The sequence below is a fragment of the Cervus elaphus genome, chromosome 20, assembly GCF_910594005.1.
Source record: "Cervus elaphus chromosome 20, mCerEla1.1, whole genome shotgun sequence".
Taxonomy (NCBI): Eukaryota; Metazoa; Chordata; class Mammalia; order Artiodactyla; family Cervidae; genus Cervus; species Cervus elaphus.
The window spans coordinates 92197295-92224559 of NC_057834.1; the positions used below are offsets into that span (position 1 = coordinate 92197295).

Consider the following 27265-nt stretch of genomic DNA (forward strand, 5'->3'; position numbering starts at 1 on the left):
GAGAAAAATGGAATAGAAGTGAGTACAAGTGGGGTGAAATGACTGCATTATCTGAATCAAGTATTATGCAGTGTTCACATATCCTGTTTCTCACTTTGTTCCATCAGGCATTCTCTGATGGTTGGGTTATAGGAACCAGAGTAGAGGTGAGCGAGGGTCTTCAACAGCCAGAAAATGATTGGAGCCACCATACTCTTGACTTTTTAGAGAGATGTAGGAGCAAGTGTTCCTCACCATAGCTATGATCTAAGTAACTGACAACCTGCCCAGAAGTGATTAGTTTCATTTGCTGTTTTGGGTATAGCATGCACGAGGTTGTGTTAGGTTACTGATGGGTGATTGATTTGGTGGGAGCCATAGCTGTGCCTCTAAAGATGATGTAATAAATGCTTTATGAATGTTCTAAAATGTTATTTAGTCCTTCCATACTTTATTCCTTCCTTTATGACAGTATTCTTCACACACTTGTTTCACTTATTACATAGTGTTTTTCAGGTTGCTACCTTACTATGTATACCTGAGACACCTTATGAATCTTACCTGTATCTCTCATTTGCTTGACTCTTATCAAGCATCTTATCTCTTATCATAAGTCTCTTATCAAGACTCTTATCAAGCATCCATTCTCATGCATTCTATATTTGTTCAATATCTATACTTGGCATCTTATAAGCTTTGCCTGTTCTAAGTGTTTGTATTCTTTCCTTTTAAAATATAATCAAATATTCTTAAATCATACAACAAATAGAAATTTACAATGTCTATTAATATTTCTTTTATAATTATTTCTATTCTACATCTTATACAGAAGATCCTTAGATTAATCCTCTAGTTGAATAATTTTCTCCTCAGTGATATATAATCTGCTATTTAGCCATTGAAATTTTCATTTTAGTATTATATATTTTAATAGTGTAGAAGTATTTTTTGGTTCTGTTTCAGATTTTGTTTTCTTAATAGCTCTTTTCTCCTATTTTTAATCTCCCTTTATTTTTAAAAACACATTAAGCATACTTATTTTATTCAGTAGTTCATGATTCTAGTAGTTGCTGTCTTTATGGGTTTGATTCTGCTATCTGCTTTTACTATGGATTTCACCAACTGTGCATCATTCCCTTGTCCACTCTAATTTTGAAGGTCGACCCATATTCCTTGAAACTTTTTCTAAAGTCTTTGATACTCTGTTATGAAGATTGGTTTTTCCATAGAGGATATTTTGATTACTTTTAAGTGTATTGAAACTGAAAAGGATCATCTCCAGTTTTTACAGATTACTCAGGTCATGTGAGGAATACATTGCTTTTAAAACTTTTCAGTAAAGACTGTTTTTCCTTTCTTTGGACAAAGTAGGTCCATGATGAAAACTTTCTTCTTCTGGAAATTTGTAGAGTGAGGGGAATAGTCATGTTGGTGCACTGGAGGTGCACTTCATTCGATCCTAGATTTTTTGTGAAAGTTTCTCATTATAACCTCCTTCCCAATGAGATGCTACTCTCTTCTCTATTTGTAATACTCAAGCCTACCAGTAATACCAAAGGTCAAGATTATCTGAGTGAAGTAAATGACCTGAGGCTGAAAGTTGGGTTTGGGTTTACTTCTTATCTCATTGCACTGAGGCTTTAGTTTGTGTTTAAATTTGAAGGAATGTAAGAATTTTTTAAAGTAAGTAAAATTAAAAAAAAAATAAATTGACAGAGATTTCTGCATTATGAGAAAGATAATTGCCACATAGTTTACCTCTCTACACTTTACTTAACAGTAAAAAGACTCTTATCAAGCATCCATTCTCATGCATTCTATATTCTTAAAATCTAATTTATGTTTCTTAATAATATTAAAAATAAACTCACATAAATAAACAGATATTGGTAATTCCAACAATGTTAATGACCTATTGTGAAATATTTTATAGTTGACAAGATTTAAGGAGTACTAATTTATACAAATAACACCAGTGTTCCTATATATCACCAGCCTTTTACTTGTGTCCTCTATATTTAACTGTTCCTAATATGTGTAATATGATTTGGGCTGATTTGACCATACACATCACACCCAGATGAGTAATTTCTGACATAAGGAAGTTTGTTTTTATTAATACTAGAATTGATTTGATTATCTTAATAAAAGAAGTAGAAGATTAAAAACATTTTGTATTAGGGTATAGCCACCCTGAATGTGCCCGATCTCGTCTGATCTTGGAAGCTAAGCAGGGTCGGGCCTGTTTAGTTGGGGATATAGCTCAGTGGTAGAAAATTTGACTACAGATCAAGAGGTCCCCGGTTCATATCCGGGTGCCCCCTTCTATACACTTTAGACTTCCCTGGTGGCTCAGATGATAAAGTGTCTGCCTACAATGCAGGAGACCCGGGTTCAATCCCTGGGTCAGGAAGATCTCCTGGAGAAGGAAATGGCAACCCACTCTAGTATTCTTGCCTGGAAAATCCCATGGATGGAGGAGACTGGTAGGCTACAGTCCATGGGGTCGCAAAGAGTGGGACACGACTGAGTGACTTCACTCACGTAGCCAATTAACAAAGTTGTGGTAATTTCAGGTGAACAGTTAAGGGCCTCAGCTATACATATACATGTATCCAAAATAGTTGAACAGGAAAAAAAAAAAGAAATAGAAGAAATAAAAGAATATTCAAGACAAACTAGTATAAACAATAAAGAGATATATTAGTTTATGTGACTGAGTAGACCTACAGAAATTGATTTGGAATCCCAAATGAAACCTGAATCCTATCCTAACCCTCATATTACCCTTGAAGTTTGTACCAGTTTGAGCTTTTTACTGTTATGTGTAAAAGAAATTGATACTATAAGTAAGAGATTTCAAATTGTAAAATTGGCTAAACTGAAAAGAGAATGGTGATAAATTGTTTGTCCTGAGCTGGGCAGTTGGTCATTCTTTTTATGTAGTTGAGAAATAGTTGGTTAAACTTTTATTTATATTGTAGATTGACTTTTGCCTACAGAAGGTATGAAATTAGGAGAATTAGTAGGAAAAAACAACAGATATTGAATATTTTGATTACTTTTGTGGTGCTATGTATCATCAACATTTTGCTTATCTCTTCTCTACTTAACTCTAATAGTAGATTATTTTAAGAAATATGCATACAATAATTAACTTGAAATGGGTATGTATAAATGAAATCAGTGAGGGAGGAAAATACAACTTTGCTAAGAAGGGTCTTTTTGCCCATGATACGTGATTCAGTTTGATGAAATGTTTGCCATTTGGGAGTCTATCAAATAGAAAAGAATATGTATTTACCCCAAGATAAAGTTAGGACTTGGAAAGGTAAGACATTAGAAGAAACTAGTATCTTCTGTAAAGCATTCTCTTTCCGAGTCAAAGACTAGTAAACCTCACTGGAAAGGTAGAGCCTTTGATTTGATGATAAAGAAATATTAGTTGACCCCAAGGCAGAGCCTAGCTGAAGTAAGTTGTTAAACTTAATCCTGTTGGGAGGGCAGAGAAGAATGTCTTCATGCTGGCAGAAAGGTTTTTTACATCTAGAAAGTTGTTTGTTTTCAGGGGTGAGCATTAAAAATATTAACTTGCTTACTGAGTGTTTAGGGAATGGAGTGGTCAGATAAATCTAGAGCTATTCTAAAAATGCAGATTTTCTTAAGCCCTTGGAACATTCTATGTTCCAGTTATCAGGACATCGTCTTCTGCTACACTAGCATCTTTAAGATATCCTTATAATTCATCTCAAGGAGAGGACAATATTCAAGGAAGTGCCTATATGAAAGCACAGTGGAATGCTTTTAACTTCACTGACAAGGGATAAACTCTGCTGCCCCGGCAAAAAGTCCTGCCTATTCTTGTTTGCCAGGATAACTGTAGTCACTGTGATTTTTTTTAATATGAATTTATATATTAGGTAGGTAGGTTGGGGATGGATAATATTTATCCAGATTTGTTGTATCATGAATTGCCAAGGATCTTTAACTTACACCCAGATTCAGTGTTAGATGTGTTTTTTAATTCTCTCCTTTTGAGGAGGGGTAGATGTATTTCATGTACACATTGATGATTTGGTAGATATATGTATGAGAAAGTAATATTGATGTTGATATCCAAATAGGTACTCAGTTCAGTTCAGTAGCTTAGTCATGTCTAACCCTGAGACCCCAGGAACTGCAGTACGCCAGGCTTCCCTGTCCATCACCAACTCATGGGACTTGCTCAAGCTCATATCCATCAAGTCAGTGATGCCATCCAACCATCTCATCATCTGTCATTCCCTTCTCCTCCTGCCTTCAATCTTTCCCAGCATCAGGGTCTTTCCCAATGAGTCAGTTCTTTGCATCAGGTGGCCTAAGTATTGGGCTTCAGCTTCAAAATCATTCCTTCCAATGAATATTCAGGACTAATTTCCTTTAGGATTAATTGATTTGATCTCCTTGCAGTCCAAGGGACTCTCAAGAGTCTTCTCCAACACTGCAGTTCAAAAGCATCAATTCTTTGGTGCTCAGCTTTCTTTATGGTCCAGCTCACACATCCGTACAAGACTACTGGAAAAACCATAGCTTTGACTATATGGATCTTTGTTGGTAAAGTAATGCCTCTGCTTTTTAATATGCTGTCTAGGTTTGTTGTAGCTTTTTCCTCCGAAGAGCAAGCATATTTTAATTTCATGGTTGTAGTCACCATCTGCAGTAATTTTGGAACCCAAGAAAATACAGTGCATCATTGTGTGCACTGTCTCCCCATCTATTTGCTGTGAAGTGATGGGATTGGATGCCCTGATCTTAGTTTTTTGAATGTTCAGGGTTTTTTGTTTGTTTGTTTGTTTTTAAACATTTTAACTGAAGGATAATTGCTTTACAGAATTTTGTGGTTTTCTGTCATACATCAACAAGAATCAGCCATAGGTACACGCATGTCCCCTCCTTCCCGAACCCCCCTTCATCCCGCTCTCCACCCTGCCCTTCAGCCTGTCCCAGAGCCCCTGTTTGAGTTCTCTGAGTCACAGCAAATTCCCACTGGCTATCTATTTTATATGTGGTATTGTAAATTTCCATCCATGCATCTCCCCTTGAGTGTTGACTTTAAGCCAGCTTTTTCACTCTTTCACTCTCATCAAGAGGATCTTTAGTTCCTCTTTGCTTTCTGCCACAGGATGGTGTCATCTGCGTATATGAGATTATTGATATTTTTCCCTGCAATCTTGATTCCAGCTTGTGATTTATGCAGCCTTGCATTTCACATGATGTACTCTGCCTATAATTTAAAGAAGCAGGGTGACAATACACAGCCTTGACATACTCCTTTCTTAAAGTAGTTGTGGTTTTTCCTTTGTTGAAATTTGCCTTTGATATTGGAATACATTCTTGAATAAATGTGGTTATGTTATACATCATTTGAATGCACAATTCTTGCTTTATGTTTTTTTGCTAATGACTTATTACTTGCTGTTTATTTTATGTGTACTTCAGACTATGGAAACTATGTTAGACAAAAAGAAAACGAGCAGTTTTCTTATTTGAGTTCAAAATGGGGCATAAAGACGCAGAGACAACTCACAATGTCTATAACGTGTTTTGGCCCTGGAACTGATAACGAACATACAGTGCAGTGTTGTTTCAAGAAGTTTTGCAAAGGAGACCAGAGCCTTGATGAATAGGAGCATAGTGGTCGGCCATTGTAGATTGACAGTGACCAATTGAGAGTAATCACTGAAGCTGATCCTTTTACAACTACATGAGAAATTGCTGAAGAACTCACAGATGACCATTCTTTAGTCATTTGGCATTTGAAGCAAACTGAAAAAGTGAAAAAGCTCAATAAGTGGGTGCCGTAGGAACTGACCTAAAAATTTAAAAAAATCTTGTTTGGAAATGTTGTCTTCTCTTATTCTTTGCAACAACAATGAAGCATTTCTCAATCAGATTGTGATGTGGGACAAAAAGTGGATTTTACATGACAACTGACTACCTCTTCTTCAAGCATCTTGACAACATTTTCCAGGGAAAGTGCTTCCACAGTTAGTAAGATGGAGAGAATGCTTTGAAGAGTTTGTTGAATCCAAAAGCCCAGATTTTTATGCTACAGGAATAAATAAACATTTCTTGTTGGCAGAAAGGTATTGATTGTAATGGTTCCTATTTTGATTAATAAAGAGATATGTTTGAGCCTACTTACAACAATTTGAAATTCATAGCCCAAAGCCACAATTAAGTTTGCAACAACCTAATAGATTTTAATGGACCTTCTTGTTATATATCTAACACCTACTCCACCCATCAACCATTGTGAAGAGTAGGATAAATCAGACACTCAGATACAAGGGTTGGACCTGATCATTCTGAGCAGAAGAAAATTTTGTCTACAGGGATTGTCTACAGGGATTGGTAGATTTACACTGCCTAGTCCATACTAGTTCCATGCTCATGGGAATTAATTCAGGTTTAATCCAAATTAGCATGAGGTACAAACTTTTTATTTTATTTTTGGTTATCAGGTATCATTGGAGAAGGAAATAGCAACCCACTCCAGTATTGCCTAGAGAATCCCATGGACAGAGGAGCCTGGTGGGCTGCTGTCTATGGGATCACACAGTGTCAGACACGACTGAAGCGACTTAGCAGCAGCAGCAGGTATCATCTATTCTCTGCCTCCTGGATGATTATTATGCTATTTTCCCCCAGTGTAAGACACACCTGCTTGGGGAAGAATTGACACATGGCAGAAGGGTGAGTCAAGTCAACTTGAGAGAAATGGGACTGGGTTCCAAACAAACCAAGCCTGGAACCTTACCCTTGGGTTTTTCAGTTTTGCGAGTCAACAACTTCTCATATGGGCTTCCCAGGTGGCTCAGTGGTACCAAAGAATCCACCTGTCAATGCAGGAGATGCCAGAGACACAAGTTTCATACCTGGGACAGGAAGATTCCCTGGAGAAGAAAGTGGCAATTCAATGGTTTGAGTATATATACACAAACTCTTTGTGACCCTGTGGACTGTAGCCCGCCAGGCTCCTCTGTCTATGGGGATTCTCCAGGTAAGAATACTGCAGTGGGTTGCCATTTCCTTCTCCAGGGGATCTTCCTGAACCAGGAATTGAACCTGGGTTTCCTGCATTGTGGGTGGATTCATTACTACTGAGAAATAATTGTGGATGGATTCATTACACCTGGGAAGCATGTGTGTGTGTGTGTATACACACATGTATCTATATTCTGATATATATATACACACACATATATATATATATATACATATACATATATATGTATATATATGCAGTTGTTTTTAGTTCTCCCCAGAATTTTTGAATATATATTTCAGAAACATATATTTCTGAACAAAATTTCAGAATGTGATATAGATCAGGGGTCTGCAAAATACAGGCTATAGGCAAAATCTGGTATGGCCTGTAAGCCAAAAAGAAGTTGTTTTTTTTTTTACTTTTTTTTTTTAAAGAGTTATGAATAAAAGTGAAGATTCCAGAAAAACATCTACTTCTGCTTCATTGACTATGTTATAGCCTTTGATTGTGTGGATTACAACAAACTGTGGAAAATTATTCAAGAGATGGGAACACCAGACCACCTTACCTCCCTCCTGAGAAATCTGTATGCAAGTCAAGAAGCAAGAGTTAGAACCAGACATGGAACAATGGACTGGTTCCAAATTGGGAAAGGAGTACATCAAGGCTGTATATTGTCACCTAGCTTATTTAACTTCTCTGCAGAATACATCATGTGAAATTCTGGATTGGATGAAGCACAAGCTGGAATTAAGATTGCTGGGAGAAATATCAATGACTGCAGATATGCAGATGACACCAGAAAACAAAGAGGAACTAAAGAGCCACTTGATGAAACTGAAAGAGAAGAGTGAAAAAGTTGACTTAAAACTGAACATTCAAAAACTAAGATCATGGCATCACTTCATGGCAAATAGATGGGGAAACAATGGAAGTAGTGACAGACTTTATTTTCTTGGGCTCCAACATTACTGTAGATGGTGATTGCAGCCATGAAATTAAAAAGAAGCTTGCTCCTTGGAAGAAAAGTTATCACAAACCTAGAGAGCATATCAACAAACAGAGACATTACTTTTCCAACAAAGGTCCATCTAGTCGAAGCTTTGGTTTTTCCAGTAGTCATGTATGGATGTGAGGGTTGGACCATAAAACAAGCTGAGTGCTGGAGAATTGATTCTTTTTAACTGCGGTGTTGGAGAAGACTCTTAAGAGTGCCTAGGACTGCAAGGAGATCAAACAAGTCAATCCTAAAGTAAATCAGTCCTAAATATTCATTGGAAGGACTGATTCTGAAGCTGAAGCTCCAATACTTTGGCCACCTGATGCGAAGAACTGACTCACTGGAAAAGACCCTGATGCCGGGGAAAATTGGAGGCAGGAGAAGAAGGGAACAGCAAAGGATGAGATGGCATCACCAACTCAATGGGCATCAGTTTGAGCAAGCTCCAGGAGTTGGTAATGGACAGGGAATCCTGATGTGCTGCAGTCCATGGGGTCACAAAGAGTCAGAGACAACTGAGTGAATGAATTGAACTGAACTGAGGTGCCTGGAGGGCTATGTCCATGGGGTCGCAAAGAGTTGGACATGACTGAAATCAACAGGGAAGCCTCTCTGAAATAGATAGTAAAAGCCTACAGGTCACAAATACAAATCTGACTGTAAGAGTAGCTTAAGTTTAAGTGCCATGTTCCTCAGGTGATTTTTTTTGAGTTACATTTTTTTATTTTTTAATTTTTTTTAATTTTTTTATTAGTTGGAGGCTAATTGCTTCACAACATTTCAGTGGGTTTTGTCATACATTGATATGAATCTGCCATAGATTTACACGTATTCCCCATCCCAATCCCCCCTCCCACCTCGAGTTACATATTTTTAAAGGATGCTTGTTTCTCCATTGTTCACACACGCTTGTTAGTAGAGTCAGAACTATACACATGGAAGTGACAAATTGATTCAAGGGATTAGATCTGATAGATAGAGTTCCTGAAGAACTGTGGATGGAAGTTTGTAACATCATATAGGAGGCAGTGATAAAACAATCCCCAATTTAAGTCTGAATTTTGCAATAAAAGAGTTCATGATCTGAGCTACAGTCAGCTCCCGGTCTTGTTTTTACTGACTGTATAGAGCTTCTCCATCTTTGAATGCAAAGAATATAATCAATCTGATTTCAGTGTTGACCATCTGGTGATATTGATGTGTATAAATCATTTCTTGTGTTGTTGGAAGAGTGTGTTTGCTATGACCAGTGTGTTCTCTTTGGAAACCTCTGTTAGGCATTCCCCTGCTTCATTCTGTACTCCAAGGCCAAACTTGCCAGTTACTCCAGGTATTTCTTGACTTCCTACTTTTGCATTCCAATACTCTATAATGAAAAGGATATCATTTTTGGGTGTTAGTTCTAGAAGGTCTTGTAGGTCTTTTAGAACTGTTCAACTTTCAACTTCAGCTCCTTCAGCATTACTGATTTATACAAAGGGGATTCTTCCATGAGAGCTTGAATCATCAGGGCATGCACCAAGCTCACACTGTCTTATTACATCTCTTGAATCTGCTGATTGATGTGCTAGGGCAGTGTGTTAAACACAACAAGTCTCATTACCATTAAGCATTTCTTTGGGGTGGACCTGGCATGGATTAACTTTGCTTTTGGAAAGTCAGAGAATACTTTCAGTAGGAGATCATGCCTATACTGAAACTGTAATAATTTCAGAGGAATAAGTGAATTTCCTTATTTCACTTAGTAGAACAACTAAGAACTGGAGAATAAATATTTTTAATAGAGTAGAATGAGAATGCTTTTGAGGAGAAAGTAATCATTCTTAGTTTACTCTATCTAAAATTAAATGGTAAAACTACTTTTGAGATTATATATTGCCTGTCTTTGATAATGAAAACAGTAATGGACTAGGCAAATCTTTCACAAAGCAAGAAAATGTGCCCAGAATTTTCCAAAATAATTTACTGTTGTTTATTTAAGACAAGAAATGACTGAGGAAAATTTTTCTGAGCTCAAGGATATATCAATAGAAAACTCTGAAACTGAAAAGCAAAATAAGACTGAAAATACCCACAACAGATTATATAAGAACTGTGAGACAACTACAAAGGGTATAACACACACAGTAAGAATTCCAGAAGGAGAAGAAGGAATGAAAAAAGAAAAAAAGAAGTAATATTTCAAACAATAAGAATGGAAAATTTTTGCCCAATTATTGTCAGACACCAAATTGTGATCCCAGAACATCAGAGGACACCAAGCAAGATAAACACTAAAAACCTCCCCTTAAGTATGTCATATTCAAACACAGAAAAATCAAAAGAAAGAAAAAAAATCCATAAAAAAGTCAGACAATAAATATACCTTAATATAGAGATACAAAGATAAGAATTAAAACTGACTTTTCCTAGGAAATCCTGCTATAAAGAAGAGGGGGGAGTGAAAAATTCAAAGTACCAGCAACAAAAAAACAACCTAGGAAAACATTCAACCTAGAATTTTAGTCATTGAAGACTTATCCTTAATAAGTAAAGGAAAATAAAAAACTTTCTCAGAGAAACAACTGGGAGAGGGTTTTCCCTGGTGGTCCAGTGGCTAAGACTGCATGATCCCAATGCAGAGGGCTGTGGTTCAATCCTTGGTCAGGAAACTGGATCCCACATGGTGGCACAACTAAGATCTGGTACAACCAAATAAACATTTAAAAAAGAATAAATAAATAAAAAACAACTGGGAGAATTTGTTGCCGGTACAGTTGAATGGCAAGAAATGTTAAGAGAAGTTTTTAAGAGAGAAATAAATGATTTAGATCAGAAACAAATCTACATAGAAAAAGAAGAACTTTTGGAAAGGAATAAGTGAAAGTAAACTTTAAAAAATTGAGAAATCATTGACTTGCAATATTATATAGGTTTCAGATATAAAAACAGTGATTCACAGTTTTTAAAAGTTATACTTCATTAATAGTTAGCATAACGTATAGATTTACTGAGCATGGCCCCACCCATCAGAGAAGACCCAGATTCCCCCACAGACAGTCTGTCACATCAGGACACTTTTTCAAGCTTCTTATCGTATCCATCAGAGGGCAGACAGAATGGAAATCACAAAACAGAAAACTAACCAAATTGATCACTTGAATCACAGACTTATCTAATTCAATGAAACTTTGAGCCATGCCATGTAGGGCCATCCAAGGTGGATGGGGCATGGTGAAGAGTTCTGACAAAATGTGGTCCACTGGAGAAGAGAATGACAAACCACTTCAGTATTCTTGCCTTGAGAACCCCATGAACAGTATGAGAAGGCAAAAAGATAGGACACTGAAAGATGAACTCCCCAGGTTGGTAGGTGCCCAAGATGCTACTGGAGAAGAGTGGAGAAAAAAACTTCAGAAAGTATGAAGAGGCTGAGCCAAAGCAAAAATAACACCCAGTTGTGGGTGTGACTAGTGATAGAAGTAAAGTCCAATGCTATAAAGAACAGCATTGCATAGGAACCTGGAATGTTAGGTCCACGAATCAAAGTAAATTACAAGTGGTCAAGCAGGAGATCTCAAGGGTGAACATTGACATTTTAACTAAACTGGACTGGAATGGGTGAATTTGACTCAGATGATCATTATATCTACTACTGTGGGCAAGAATCCCTTAGAAGAAATGGAGTAGCCCTCCTATTCAACAAAAGAGTCCAAAATGCAGTACTTAGATGCAGCCTCAAAAACGACAGAATGATCTCTGTTCATTTCCAGGAAACCATTCAATATCACAGTAATCCAAGTCTATGCCGCAACCAGTAATGCTGAAGAAGCTGAAGTTGAATGGTTCTAAAAGACCTACAAGACCTTCTAGAACTAACACCCAAAAATGATATTCTTTTCATTATAGGGTACTGGAATGCAAAAGTAGGAAGTCAAGAAATACCTGGAGTAACTGGCAAGTTTGGCCTTGGAGTACAGAATGAAGCAGGGGAATGCCTAACAGAGGTTTCCAAAGAGAACACACTGGTCATAGCAAACACACTCTTCCAACAACACAAGAAGTGATTTATACACATCAATATCACCAGATGGTCAACACTGAAATCAGATTGATTATATTCTTTGCATTCAAAGATGGAGAAGCTCTATACAGTCAGTAAAAACAAGACCGGGAGCTGACTGTAGCTCAGATCATGAACTCTTTTATTGCAAAATTCAGACTTAAATTGGAGAAAGTAGGGAAAACCACTAGACCATTCAGGTATGACCTAAATCAAATTCCTTGCAATTATACAATGGAAGTGACAAATTGATTCAAGGAATTAGATCTGATAGATAGAGTTCCTGAAGAACTGTGGATGGAGGTTTGTAACATTGTATAGGAGGCAGTGATAAAATAATCCCCAAGAAGAAGAAATGTGTAAAGGAAAAATGGTTGCCTGAGGAGGCCTTACAAATAGCTGAAAAAAGAAGAGAAGTGAAAGGCAAAGGAGAAAAGAAAGATATATCCATTTAAATGCAGAGTTCCAAAGAATAGGAAGGAGAGATAAGAAAGCCTTCTTAAGTGATCAATGCAAAGAAATAGAGAAAAACAATCGAATGGAAAAGATCAGAGATCTCTTCAAGAAAATTAGAGATACCAAGGGAATATTTCATGCAAAGATGGGCACAGTAAAGGATAGAGATGGTATGGACCTAACAGAAGCAGAAGGTATGAAGAAGAGCTAGCAGGAATACACAGAACTATAGAAAAAAGACCTTCATGACCCAGATAATCATGATGTTGTGATCACTCATCTAGAGCCAGATATCCTTGTGTGAGAAGTAAAGTGGGCCTTAGGAAGCATCACTATGAACAAAGCTAGTGCAGGTGATGGAATTCCAGCTGAGCTATTTAAAATTCTGAAAGATGATGCTGTGAAAGTGGTGCTCCCTATATGCCAGCAAATTTGGAAAACTCAGTAGTGGCCACAGGACTGGAAACAGTCATTTTTTCATTCCAATCCAAAAGAAAGGCAATGCCAAAGAATGTTAAAACTACTGCACCATTGCTGTCTTCTCCCAGACTAGCAAAGTACTGCTCAAAATTCTCCAAGCTAGGCTTCAACAGTACATGAACCGAGAATCTGCAGATGTTCAAGCTGGATTTAGAAAAGGCAGAGGAGCCAGAGAACAAATTGCCAACATCTGTTGGATCAGAGAAAAAGCAAGAGAATTCCAGGGAAAAAGCCTACTTCTACTTTATTGACTATGCTAAAGCCTTTGACTGTGTGGATCACAGAAAACTGTGGAAAATTCTTCAGTAGATGGGAATACCAGACCACTTTACCTGCATCCTGAGAAATGTGTATGCAGGTCAAGAAGCAACAGTTAGAACTGGGCATGGAACACCAGACTGGTTCCAAATTGGGAAAGCAGTACATCAAGGCTGTATATTAAATACTATAAGCAACTATATGCCAACAAAATGGACAACCAAGAAGAAATGTGCAAATTCTTGGAAAGGTACAACCTCCCAAGACTGAATCAGAAATAAATAGAAAATATGAATAGACCACTTACAAATGAGAAACAAATGAATCGATTATTTTAGTGGGAAAATCAACTCTGGTTATTAGAAGTAGATCTAGCAGGCAAAAAATCAGATAGAACATAGTTGACCTCTACATCATCAATCAACAGAATAAAAAGGACACTTATGCAACACAGCAACAGAATCCAGATTCATCTCAAGCTTACATGGAACATTCACCCAAATAGACCACATTCTGGGCCATGAAACACAACTTTAAAAGGATGGAAAACACAGTGTGTGCTCTCAGAGACAGTGGAATGAAGCAAGACGTCAGAAACAGAAATTTAGCTGGAAAATTCCAATTTGCTTGGAGACTAAAAACTTCTAGCACTTCCAAATAAAACATGGGTTAAAGAAGAACTCTCAAGAGAAATTTTAAAACACTTTGGGCTAAATGAAAATTAAATCAAGACTGATAAAAATTTGTGGGATGCAGATAAAGTAGTGCTTAGAGGAACATATATAGGACTAAATGCATGTATTAGAAAGGAATAAATGTCTAAAAGCAGTCATGTAAGCTTCAACTTTAGGCAATTAGGAAAGGAGAACAAATTAAGGTACACAGAAACATAATAATTAGAGCAGAAATCAATGAAATAAAAAAATAGCATACTCTTGCCTTATGATCCTTGCCATACACTTCTTGGTATTTACCCAAAGCAGTTGTAAATGTATGCCTACACAAGAACCTATCCATGATTGTTTATAGCAATTTTACTTGTAATGGCAAAACTTTGGAAGCAACCAAAACATCCTTTAGTAGGTGAATGGGTGAATAAATAATATGATGGATCCAGATGATAGAATCATGTTAGTGACAAAAAATGAGCTATGAAACCATGAATGGGATGGAGGAAATTTAAATGTATATTACCAACTGAAAGAATTGAAAAGGCTACATACTTTGTGATTCAAACCACCTGACATTTTGGAAAATGCAAGACTCTTATGATAATACAAAAATCAGTGATTGCCACAGGGAGAGAACAGAGGATTTCTAGGGCAGTGAAATACTCAATATCATATATTATGATGATTACTTGTCATTGTACATCTGTGCAAATCCACACAATGTACACCACTGACATTCAACACTGATATAAACTATGGTCTTTGAATGGTAGTAAGGTATCAATGTATATTCATCAATTGTAATGTACCGTTCTAGTTGGGGATGTTAATCATGAGGGAGGCTATGCATGTGTGGGAGCAAAGGATATATAAGAATTCTCTCTACCTTCATCTCAGTTTTTCTATGAACATATTACTGATCTAAAATGTAAAATCCATTAAAAAAATTTTAAATTAACACAAAAATTAGCACACAGTGGGTGTCACCAAAGATTTTAGTTTAAGGGATTACATGAATAGCAGCCAAACCTTACGCAGTCCTCCCCTCTACTCTGCTTTTTCCTTCTCTTGCTTCCTTTCTTGGCAAGTTGAAGTTAACTTCTACATTTTTAATAGCAATCACAATTCCATACTTGTTAAGATCTTACATGTCTATTTCTATACTTTAATCAAAGTTGCTGATTATATGAAATCTGCAGTAGCAAATAATATGCAGACTATTGTGTCTTGTTGAGTTTTGTTGTTGTTTAATTAAAATGTTAAAAATCAAATATGAATGAAGAGGAGTTTTAAATAAAGGATAGTTTTTAATTTTTGACCACTTTTTCTAAAATTATCCCAGATGTGTAGGCTATTACATCGGTTACAGGTTACCTTTGTGCTGATAGTTGTGAAGAGGTTCCTGGCCTGTAAGGTAATTGTGAAGACCTTTCTGGCCCATAAGAGCTGAAAACCAAAGAAACTATAGATGAAAGAAAGTCATAAATTTATAGCATTTTAGAAATACTTGAGACTTTTTTTTAACAATAATTGGAAAACAATACACTCAATTTAGTACTTGAAACTAAGATAAATAAGGATCCAGGGTAAAATCTGGAAAACAAGACTAAAATTTTCCTGTTGTAATTGTTTATGGTTTGAGTTTCAGTATGAAAATGAACTGAAATGCCCCCCGCCACCCCGCTTTTAGCATTCACTTCTCCTGAAGAGAAGAAACAATAAATAGGTTGAGAGAATTTTTTATTCACAATGAAGAAAAATGAAAACTAAGAAAGGCTTCCCAACGTGCCTCTTAGAAAATGACTAGAATAACCAAAGTAAAAGCAAAAATTATGAGTGGTGAGTGAAGATCAATAGAACTCATTAGTGCCCAAAATAAGGAAGAGTGCCAAACAACCAAAAATCCTGAGGAATTTTTGCCATTTCTGATGCCTGTGGAGTTCTTTATTTTTGTAATTGCTGGTAAGCTACCCACCAGAGTGCCAGAAAGCTGTTCTGCAAAGTTCAGTTCAGTTCAGTTGCTCAGTGCAAAGTGTCCAACTCTGAAACCCCATGAATTGCAGCACGCCAGGCCTCCCTGTCCATCACCAACTCCTGGAGTTTACTCAAACTCATGTCCATTGAGTCGATGATGCCATCCAGCCATCTCATCCTCTGTCGTCCCCTTTTCCTCCTGCCCCCAATCCCTCCCAGCATCAGGGTCTTTTCCAATGAGGTCACTTGAGCTGGCCAAAGTATGGGAGTTTCAGCTTCAGAATCAGTCCTTCCAATAAACACCCAGGACTGAACTCCTTTAGGATGGGTTGGTTGGATCTCCTTGCATTCCAAGGGACTCTCGAGTCTTCTCCAACACCATAGTTCAAAAGCATCAATTCTTCGGTGCTCAGCTTTCTTCACAAAATTACCTACTGGTATACTAGTGAATCTCTTTGGGGTGAGAAGTGACCTGACCTAGAAATTGAGAGACCTGGTAGGCCCATTCTTTTTCTCTTGGCCCTTGAGTGAGTTAAACTTCCTCTGAGACTCAATATATAGGGACAGTAATGTTTGTGAGGGCAGATTGAGACAATACCTGTTAGGTGCTCAGAATTGATTGGCACATAGGCTATGCTTTCCAGATGTTAGTTATTAGAAGTATTCTAATTCCATAGTTTGTTACTATTTTGTATCTAAATCACTATCTTTCTGATAATGGAATTGGCAAGGGAGTTGGATCCTCTAATTTTAAAAAATAATCTTTCCTATTGCTTCTAAGGTAATCTTGCTAAAGCAAATGATTTCACACTGGAAACCTCTGTATTACAAAGGATTTTCCATTCCTTTTATAAAAAAAGAATCTGTCACTTTCTGGCATGCTAGCAAAACTTCCCCTGGAATCATAAAAATATATTGAAAAATGTTCCCCCCATTATTTTCTGGAAGAGTGGAAGTTTGTGAAGGATTTTATTTTATCCTTAAATGTTTGGTAGAATTCACCAGTGAAGTCATCTTGGCCTGGGCTTTCCTTTATGAGAATATGTTAAATTATTAATTCAGTGAGGGTTTTTGTTTTTGTTTTTTTGCTTGTTAAAAGTCTGTTTAGGTTTCTTACTTCTTATTAAGTTAGTTTTGGAAATTTGTATCTTTGGGGGAATTTTTCCATTTCATCCAAAACATCTACTTGTTTGACCCAGTGCTGTTCCTATGTGCTTGGTGTGGGCCAGGACCCAAGGTCTGGCTGTGGAGGTCTGGCCTGGGCAGGGACCTGGGTGGCTTCAAGGCACTGCTTTTGTGAGCACCAGGAGTGGCTGCCCCTGGTGGCTCGGTTGCGGCTTTGGGTCTAAGCTTTTGTCCTTTGTTGCTCAGCCACGGTGTGGCGGTGTATCACGTCCCTGACCCCAGTGCGGAGGTGCGTCATGAGTGACTACTCTTCTTAGGTTGGTATGCAGGCCAGGGTGGTTGTGGGAAACCAGCCAACCACCCTGCAGTCTTCTCTCTCTCTGCCCTGTGTCGGGATCAAGTGAGCCTGTGCATGCTTCTCACAAGCAGGCTTCCCACAGCCCTGCTGTTAGTCCCACTAGCCCTGGAGCCAGCAAAGTGGGCTCATCTTCCCAGTGTCGGACTCCAAGGCTGGGTGCTCTGTGTGTGATTTGAACAGCTCTTTCCCCAAGGAGGGTCTCCACCTGTGTAATATCTTTTTTCCTCTGAGTCTCCCTCCCAGGGGCACAGCTCCTGACCTGATCCCATGTCTTCCCTTCCTACCTGCTTCTGTGTGAATTTTCTCACAGATTTGGTCATGCAGGAATATTTCTTCAAGTTATGATTACTTTTCTGGATTGTTCCACATGTAGATGTATTTTTGATGTGTTTTCATGGGGGGAGGTGAGTTCCATGTCCTCCTATTCCACCATCTTGATCTTCTCTGAACTTAAAGCCACTCTTCTGTCAAAACTCTGCAGTGACTATCCATTTCCCTGAACTTCTTCGCATTCTTCAAACATGTCAAATGTGTTGTGGTTTCCTTAAGCATACTTTTGCCTTTGTATTTCTTGTTTGCTTTACTCGAATGTTTTTCTAATATTCTTACTGTATCTTATGTCCTCTTAGCAATACTAAGTTCAGTGTATGTGAAAAGCAATTCACTTGTTATTTATTTTGTGTTCTATTTCTCTATTATCTAATTCTACTTATCAGAGAATGTCAGCTTCATGGTATTACAGACTTCTGTTTAGAGAGCACTTACTGGTCATTTTTAAGATACTAATTTTTTCTTGAAAATCCATTGTTTTCTTTTTCTTTTAGTAGTTAAGTAACTACTAGATATTTATTAACCAATTTTACTTACAGGTAAGTGTGTTCATCTGACTATATTTTTGTTAGATTTGTAAGTGAAAAGAATTAATGGCTGCAGTTGTTGCTTCAAATACTTAAATGGTAATTGGATCCCCTTTGTTTTTATGCCTCTCACTTCCCATGGACTGAAGTGCATTAGTCATGTGGGTCAATGACAGTGTCTTTGCACATGGCTTTCCTGGTGGTTCAGTGATGAATCTGCCTGCAATGCAGGAGACCTGGGTTTGATCCCTGGGTTGGGAAGATCTCTTGGAGAAGGGAATTGTCTACCCACTCTAGCATTCTTGCCTGGAGAATACAATGGACAGAGGAGCCTGATGGACTAGAGTCCATGGGATCGCAGAGTCGGACATGACTGAGCAACTAACACTTAGGTATGGTGAGGAAAGACGGAATTATTTTATGGAGCAGCACTGCTCAACCAGTGTAGACTGCATGCAAGCAAAGTAGACTTCTGTCTTAGTTGAATCATAGTAAGTTTTATTCTTTTAATTATTTCACCCTGATTTTTAGATCATCAGTGAAAATATTTACGTGAAGGAATGCATTGATAGAGGCCACTTTAAAAATTTCAGAAATGGAAAAATTGCTTTCCTTGCTTAATTTTTTTTTTTGCTGTTTAATAGTAATGGTAGCAGTAAGCTTCCTACCTGTTTCATCATTTTAGTTCAAATGATTTTGCACTTTTATCACATATAATGAATATTACTGGTTTTTGGTGATCTGTCTATATGATATTGAAGTAGCTTACTTTGATATCCTCTCTTAAAAATTTTTGAATAATGATTGGTTACTGAATTTTATCTAGTGCCTTTCTGCCTCCATTTATATATTTTTACATTTTCTCTCTATTATTTATGTAATGAGCTTTGTAATACTTAATCATAGTGTTCTCATTATTCTTTGCTTACATTGCTGGATTCTTTTTACTCATGTTTAGAATTTTTGCATCTGTTCTCAAAGATTAGATTGGATATGATTTTCTTCTTATTGCCTCATTGGACTGAGCAGGGCTTTGAGTACCATGTTGAATAGGTTGGGTGAGAGATGTTATCCCTTGTTTTTGATCTTATAGAGCTAATGTTTAGTATTTTATTATTACAATATTAATTTGTTGATGTCATTTATCTAGTGATATTTTGAATACATTAAATTAAATAAAACATAATATAGTCATCTTTTTATCTGCAAGAGGTTGGTTTCAGGACCTGCTGCAAGTACCAGAATTTGCAGATGCTCTAGTCTTTTACCCTTGGTCCTGTATACCTGTGGTTTTTGCAGCGTGGTAGATTCAACCAACCAAGATAGTATGGTACTTTTTTTATTGCAAAATAATTCATGAATAATTGACTCATGTAGTTCATACTTGTGGTGTTCATGTGTCAACTGTATTAAAAATAATCTCATCTATTTCTTTTCACTGTTTTTTAGTGTAGCTAGTAGAAACTTTTAAGTCATTCTATGGCATACATTACATTCTTGTGAACAGTGTTGCTGTAGAGTAGTGTTCCTAGGTGGGAATAAGTTATTTCTTTTTTTTTTTTTTTGGAAATAAGTTATTTCTTAAATGGAGAAGGAAAGTAAGAAGAGCTCACATTGGTTATCTTATATCCCTATAGATAATTTAGTCATGTTCTCTCTAACATTATATTATAAAATGCATAGCCATGTGTAGTTTGATAATTGTTTGGGCATTCATATCACCAGAGATTTCTCAACACTCATTCATCCCTTGATGAATGTTGATGAGAAAGTCCTAGAGTGCCTAAATAGTTTTATATAGTAATAATATGAAAACAAGTATATTAAATTTACCACTATGTTTTCTAAAATGTAAGTGAACTCATAAGTAGTTTTCTCCCACATTTTTTGGCAAAAAGACTAAACAGCAGTTCCCCCTTCCTCCCTTAATTCAGCCACTTGTTTTTGTATAAAAAACATGAAAAACCCATTAGTGAATGTGAAAAAAGATGGATTTACAAGCACAAAGGATTTGATGATAAACTCTTTAAGGAACTCATTTTTCAGCCTGGAACTAATATAACAGAAAAGTTTGCACGTTGGAAACATGTAAGTACAATTATTTTATTATGTTTCTTTTTTATTGCTATTTTTATTTCTTTATTTTTTATTATGTTTATTTGAAATATTGTTAAGATACTATAATTATAGTTTATATTGTATTAATGATTTCTTTAATCTCTGTTAATATCTTCTATCTTGTTAATATTCTTGATATTTTTGTGATATGATAAAAGTCATATAGTATAAATATAATTTTTGTGGTATATTAATCAATCCAAAACTAATTTGTGCTTTGTATATATGTTTTCTCTTATTAATTATTGCAAGTAATTGTTAATAGTGATATAAAATCTCTTCTCAGTAGCTGAAAGCATAAAGAAATATTTAGTTTATTAAAGACTGATAATTATATATATAACAAAATATTCACTGAGTGATGTATGCTAAATTATATATTGCTTTAAGGACACAATAAAAATAGAAAGAAATTTGTATTTATTGAGTGCCTACTATGTACCAGGCACTGTGCTAGGTATTTTGCAAGTGGTAGGTAGTTTATTCTTCACAATACTGTTATATAGGTACTTTTACCTCTTTTTTTTATAAATAGGGAAACTAAAGCTCAGAGGGGTCAATTAACTTGCTAAAAGCCAGACAGATAAGTGACATTGCTGGGACTTAAACTCGGAGATCTTCTGACCTCAAAATTTGTGCCTTTTTTTATTTTTTAGAGTTTTGCTTTGAACACTAGGTAATTGTAAAAATGAAAACTTGGCATTATAGTATAATTAACTGAAATGAACTTTTTGTGAATTGTAAAGCACTGTTTGGTATGTAAACTCCTTCATATTTGCAATTGTACCTGAGTAGCCTAAGCTACAAATGTTTCTATTATATTAACATAATTAGAAGAAAATACAAAATGCTCAGACTGCAATTAGTATGATCTCAGTGTAATTGAGGACATGTGTTCTAGACACAGTAGATATAGTAACATCCTCAGTCCCTTAAATCCTGCTAAAGTTTTTCCATTGAATAAAAGGATAGGTTTTAAAAAGCAGATTATCCTATTCAAAACATTTTCCTCACTAACACTCAGTGCCAACTGTATTAATTTACTCCAGATGATAGTATGCACTGTAAAGATTATATGAAACATCTTTTGGCCCTCTGTAGAATATAAACTTACTATTTCAGCATGTGACATGCTTTTTATATGCTTTATATAGAGAAGACTTTCACTGATGTTGTATTCTGATATCCAAGTTGGATATGGATATGTTGTATACTGATAATAAATTTAGGTATGCCAATAGCTAACAACCATATGTAAATATATATGGTCCATATATACATACATTCATATATAATATGTTGTGTTATAGCAAACAACTATTACAGATACATAAATAGGAATAATGTATATTATAAAGGTTATGTTATTTAATACCTATGAAGATATGTAAAATATACAATTTTGGATCTTTGGAAGTATTTTGAATATTACAAATCTTTTGCTAAAATATATTAATTATATGGAGTTTTCTAAAGCTCCTTGATGTTAGTGATTCTATTAACCACATCCCTGATAATGTCATTTATTAAAAACTATTCTTTATAGTCTTACCCTTTTTTCACTGCTTCTAGCTACCATTCATGGACCATTATTCATAGAACATTATTGAAGTTATCTCAAAGCTCACTTTCTTTTTTAAATGTGTTTTCTGCTGGGCTGATCCTTCATGGCTGTTCAGGCTTTTCTCTAATTGTGGTAAGCCAGGCTACTCTTCCTAGCAGTGTGTGGGCTTCTCGTTGTGATGGCGTCTCTTGTTGGAGAGCATGGGCTCTGGAGTGTGTGGGCTTCTGTAGCTGTGTCCTGTGGAATCTCCCTGGGTCAGGAATCAAACCTGTGTCTCCTGCACTGACAGGCAGATTCTCCACCACAGAGCCACCAGGGCAGACCAAAGCTCACTTTCCTAAAGTAACTGAAGTAATTGTTCTCTGTAAGATTCATCTTTGAATCTATGCCTTTTATATAAAATTGCCACTCCATCTTCTGTTAGTTTCATTTTTAGTCTTTTCTTCAGCTCATTCTGTTGATATATTATTCTTTTATTATTTTTACTACTCACTTGTCTAGTCATTATTGACTTGGTTTGTTGGAAACTATAGTGAGAATAATTAATACCCTAGAGTGCCTAAGAGAACCTAGCATCCAGAAAACACTAAAGAAGTTAGGGAGTAGGGAAAGGGGAAGGCTTGAGAAAATATCAGCATTTTATAATGGAAGCTCATTAGAAAAATATACTGTAAGTAAAGTAATGGAAAGGGTTAATCAAGAATGGAATTCAGGTTTCAGTAATTAGATAAAGTAATCATTGTCTGAATCTGCTCCTGTTTTGAGATGAAATGTGCTTAGTCTCCTAACGGCTTAAAATTTCTGATATTTATGGTAACCCAAAATGGAAAGAGCCCAGTAGTGAGTTCAAGTCACATTCATTTAGGAAATGCTGTGTTTTAAAGCCAGAAGTCCCTATAAACACCCAGAGTTCATGGTGCAAGAATAAACTGTAAATGAGATGCAGAACCAAAAATCAGAAGCTATGATAAAACAATCTGAAAAAAAATGTATTTACATAGAAGAAATTGAGAATCTAAAACAATTGCTATGGACATTATTTGTCCCTGGCTTACAGATTTTCATCAGAGGGTAGTTTTTCTCCTGTTACTGAATAGACCAACATAAATATAGAATTTGGTGGTAATTAGATCAAGCTTCAGGGACATTTATATATTATTATGGAGAATTTTTTTGAAAATCTAGATATTATGATGAATTTTGCTGGGGCACCCAAAACTATTTGAAATCTGCTTTGGCACAGTCAATCCTTTTACTCAAAAGTTACCAAGGAGAGTATATCTATAGAAAGTAATAACAAACAAAGCAGTTCCTAACTGAGGCTTTGATCTAAAATTCAATTGCAATATTTTAGTAACCTGGGCTACACTATGAGATATTCTTTGTTACCTATGCTTTTTTATCTTGAATAGTTATTTTCTATATTGCAAACATGAATTTTAGAAGGGATATAGTATAAGAGAAAGTCACACTCATTCTAACCTAAAGGATAAAGATTTGGAGTCAGGGAAAGCAATTTGTCATGTATTTCTTTCAGACTAGCTTTGTTGTTGTTCAGTTGCTCAGTCATGTCCAACTCCTTGTGACTGGATGGACTGCAGCACAGCAGGCTTCCCGGTCCTTCACCACCTCCTGGAGCTTGCTCAAACTCATGTCCATTGAGTCGGTGATGGCGTCCATCCGTCACATCCTTTGTCATCCCCTTCCTCTCCTGCCTTCAGTCTTTCCCAGCATCAGGGTTTTTCCAGTGAGTCAGCTCTCCCCATCAGGTGGCCAAAGTATTGGAGCTTTAGCTTCAGCATCAGTCCTTCCAATGACTATTCAGGGTTGATTTCCTTTAGGATCGACTGGTTTGAGCTCCTTGCAGTCCAAAGGACTCTCAAGAGTCTTCTGTAATACAACATTTCAAAGTGTCAGTTCTTCAGAGCTCAGGCTTCTTTATGATCCAGTTCTCACATCCATACATGACTACTGGAAAGCCATAGCTTTGACTATTCAGATCTTTGTTGGCAAAGGAACATCACTGCTTTTTAATATGCAATCTAGGTTTTCATAGCTTTTCTTCCAAGGAACAAGCATCTTTTAATATTATGGCTACAGTCCCCATCCACAGTGATTTTTGAGCCCAAGAAAATAAAGTCACCATACCCATTGTTTCCCCATCTATTTGCCATGAAGTAGGATGGGAGCAGATGGGACCAGAAGATGGGACCAGATGCCTTTTCTTAGTTTTTTGAATGTTGAGTTTTAAGTCAGCTTTTTCACTCTCCTCTTTCACCTTCATCAAAAGGCTCTTTAGTTCCTTTTTGCATTGTGCCATAAGATGGTATCATCTGCATATCTGAGGTTGTTGACATTTCTCCCAGCAATCTTGATTCCAGCTTGTGCTTCATTCAGCCCGGCATTTTGCATGATGTACTCTGCATTTAAGTTAAATAAGCATGGTGAAAATATACAGCCTGGATGTATTCCTTTCCCAATTTGGAACCAATCTGTTTTTCCATGTTCAAGTCTAGCTGTTGCTTCTTGACCTGCATACAGGTTTTTTTCAGGAGATGGGTAAGGTAGTCTGGTATTCCCATCCTTTGAAGAAATTTCCACAGTTTGTTGTGATCCCCACAGTCAAAGGCTTTAGCATAGTCAATGAGCAGTAGTAGATTATTTTCTGGAATTCTCTTGCTTTTTCTGTGATCCAACAGATGTTGGCAATTTGATCTTTGGTTCCTCTGTCTTTTCTAAATCCAGCTTCTACATTGGGAAGTTCTCAGTACACATACTGTTGAATCCTAGTTTGAAAGATTTTTGAGAATTACCTTGTAGCATGTGAAATGAGTGTAATCGTGTGGTAGTTTGAACATTCTTTAGCATTGCCATTCTTTAAAATTGGAATGAAAGCTGATCTTTTCTGGTCCTGTGGCTGAGTTTTCCAAATTTTTTTGGGCCTATTGACTGCAGCACTTTAACAGGATCTTTAGAATTTGAAATAGCACAACTGGAATTTCATCACCTTCACTAGCTTTGTTCATAATGGTGCTTCTAAGGCCCATTTGACTTCACACTCTAGAATGCTTGGCTCTAGATGAGTGATCACACCATCGTGGTTATCTGGGTGATGAAGATCTTTTTTCTGTAGTTCTTCTGTGTATTCTTTCCACCTCTTCTCAACATCTTCTGTTTCTGTTAGATGCATTTCTGTCCTTTATTGTGCCCATCTTTGCATGAAATGTTCCCTTGGTATCACTAATTTTCCTGAAGAGATCTCTAGAAGGGGAAGAGATCTTCCCTTTCTATTGTTTTCTCTATTTCTTTGCATTGTTCACCTAAGTCTTTCTCATCTGTCCTTGCTATTCTTTTGAACTCTGCATTCAGATGGGTATATATTTCCTTTTCTCCTTTGCCTTTTACTTCTCTTCTTTTTTTTTTCAGCTATGTTTAAGGCCCCCTCAGACAACCATTTTGCTTTTTTGAATTTCTTCTTCTTGGAGATGGTTTTGATCACTACCTCCTGTACAGTGTTATGAACTGTTTGGCCCATAGTTCTTCAGGCACTCTGTCTATCAGATCTAATCTCTTGAATCTATTTGTCACTTCCACTGCATTATTGTAAGGGATTTGATTTAGGCCATACCTGAATGGCCTAGTGGTTTTCCCTGCTTTCTTCAATTTAAGTCTGAATTTTGCAATAAGGAGTTCATGATCTGAGCCACCGTCAACTCTCACTCTTGTTTTTGCTGACTGGATAGAGCTTCTCCATCTTTGAGTACAAAGGATATAATCAGTTTGATTTAAGTATTGACCATCTGGTGATGTTCATGTATAGATTCTTCTCTTGTGTTGTTGGAAGAGGATGTTTGCTATGACCAGAGCATTCTCTTGGCAAAACTCTGTTAGCCTTTGCCCTGCTTCATCTTGTACTCAAAGGCCAAACTTGAGGCCTATTACTACAGGTATATCTTGACTTCCTACTTTTTCATCCCAATCTCCTGCGATGAAAAGGATATCTTTTGGGGGTGTTACTTCTAAGGTCTTGTAGGTCATCACAGAACCTTTCAACTTCAGGTTCTTTGGCATTAGTGGTTGGGGCATGTACTTGGATTACTGTGATGTTGAATGGTTTGCCTTGGAAATGAACCAAGATCATTCTGTCATTTTTGAGATTGCACCCAGATACTGCATTTTGGACTCTTTTGTTGACTTATGAATAGGGCTAGTCCATTTCTTCTAAGGGATTCTTGCCCACAGTAGGAGATATAATGGTCATCTGAATTAAATTTGCCCATTCCAGTCCATTTTAGTTCACTGATTGCTGAAATGTCAGTGTGCACTCTTGCCGTCTCCTGTTTGACCACTTCCAGTTTACCTTGATTCATAGGTTCCTATGCAGTATTGTTATTTACAGCATTGGGCTTTACTTCCATCACAAGTCACATTCACAACTGGGCATTGTTTTTTCTTTGCCTCTGTCTCTTCATTCTTTCTGGAGCTATTTCTCCACTCTTCTCCAGTAGCATCTTGGGCACCTACCGACCTGGGGAGTTCATCTTTCAGTGTCATATATTTTTGCCTTTTCATACTGTTCATGGCTTTCCCAAGTCAAGAATACTGAAGTGGTTTGCCATTCCCTTCTCCAGTGGACCACATTTTGTCAGAACTCTCTACCATGACCCATCCATCTTGGGTGGCCCTACATGGTATGGCTCTTTGTTTCATTGAGTTAGACAAGATTGTGATCCATGTGATCAGTTTGATTAGTTTTCTGTGATTGTAGTTTTCATTCTATCTCTTCTCTGATTGATAAGGAAAGAGGCCTATAGAAGCTTCCTGATGGAAGGGATGGACTATGTGGAGAACTGGGTCTTACTTTGGTGGGCAAGGCCATGCTCAGTAAATCTTTAATTTTTTGCTGATGGGTGGGTTTGTTTTCACTCCCTGTAGTTTGGCCTGAGTGACCTACTTCAAAAGGACTTATACAGGCAAGTCTGACTCAGTCTCTTGTGGGGTGACTGCTCCTTTCTCCTAGGGCCTAGTGTGCACAGGATTCTGTTTGTGCCTTCCAAGAGTCTGTTTCCTCAGTCCTTTGGAAGTTTTTTAATCAAAATCTCATTTGCCTACAAGTATAATTCCCCGGAGGTTCTCAGTTTCTTTGCCGGATAGCCAGGTTCAGAAATCTGTTGTGGGCCTACAACTTTCATAGCAGTGTGAGAACTTCTTTGGTATAATTGTTCTCCAGTTTGTGGGTCACCTGCTCGGCGACTCTATGGTGGGGCTAATGGCGACCTTCTCCAAGAGGACTTATGCCATACCCTGCGCCTTCTAGGACTGCTGCTACCTTGAGAACCCCCGTGGTTGGCCA

General features: G+C 36.9%; 1 protein-coding gene across 1 annotated transcript in view; it reads left to right on the forward strand.

Moving 5' to 3' along the window:
• The window catches only part of LRRIQ3 (leucine rich repeats and IQ motif containing 3), a 198002-nt gene that overhangs the window by 56574 nt on the left and 114163 nt on the right, over positions 1-27265 (forward strand). The window contains exon 7 of the mRNA XM_043876900.1: positions 20165-20318. Coding sequence (XP_043732835.1) covers positions 20165-20318 — 154 coding nt within the window. The remainder of the gene's footprint in view (positions 1-20164; positions 20319-27265) is intronic.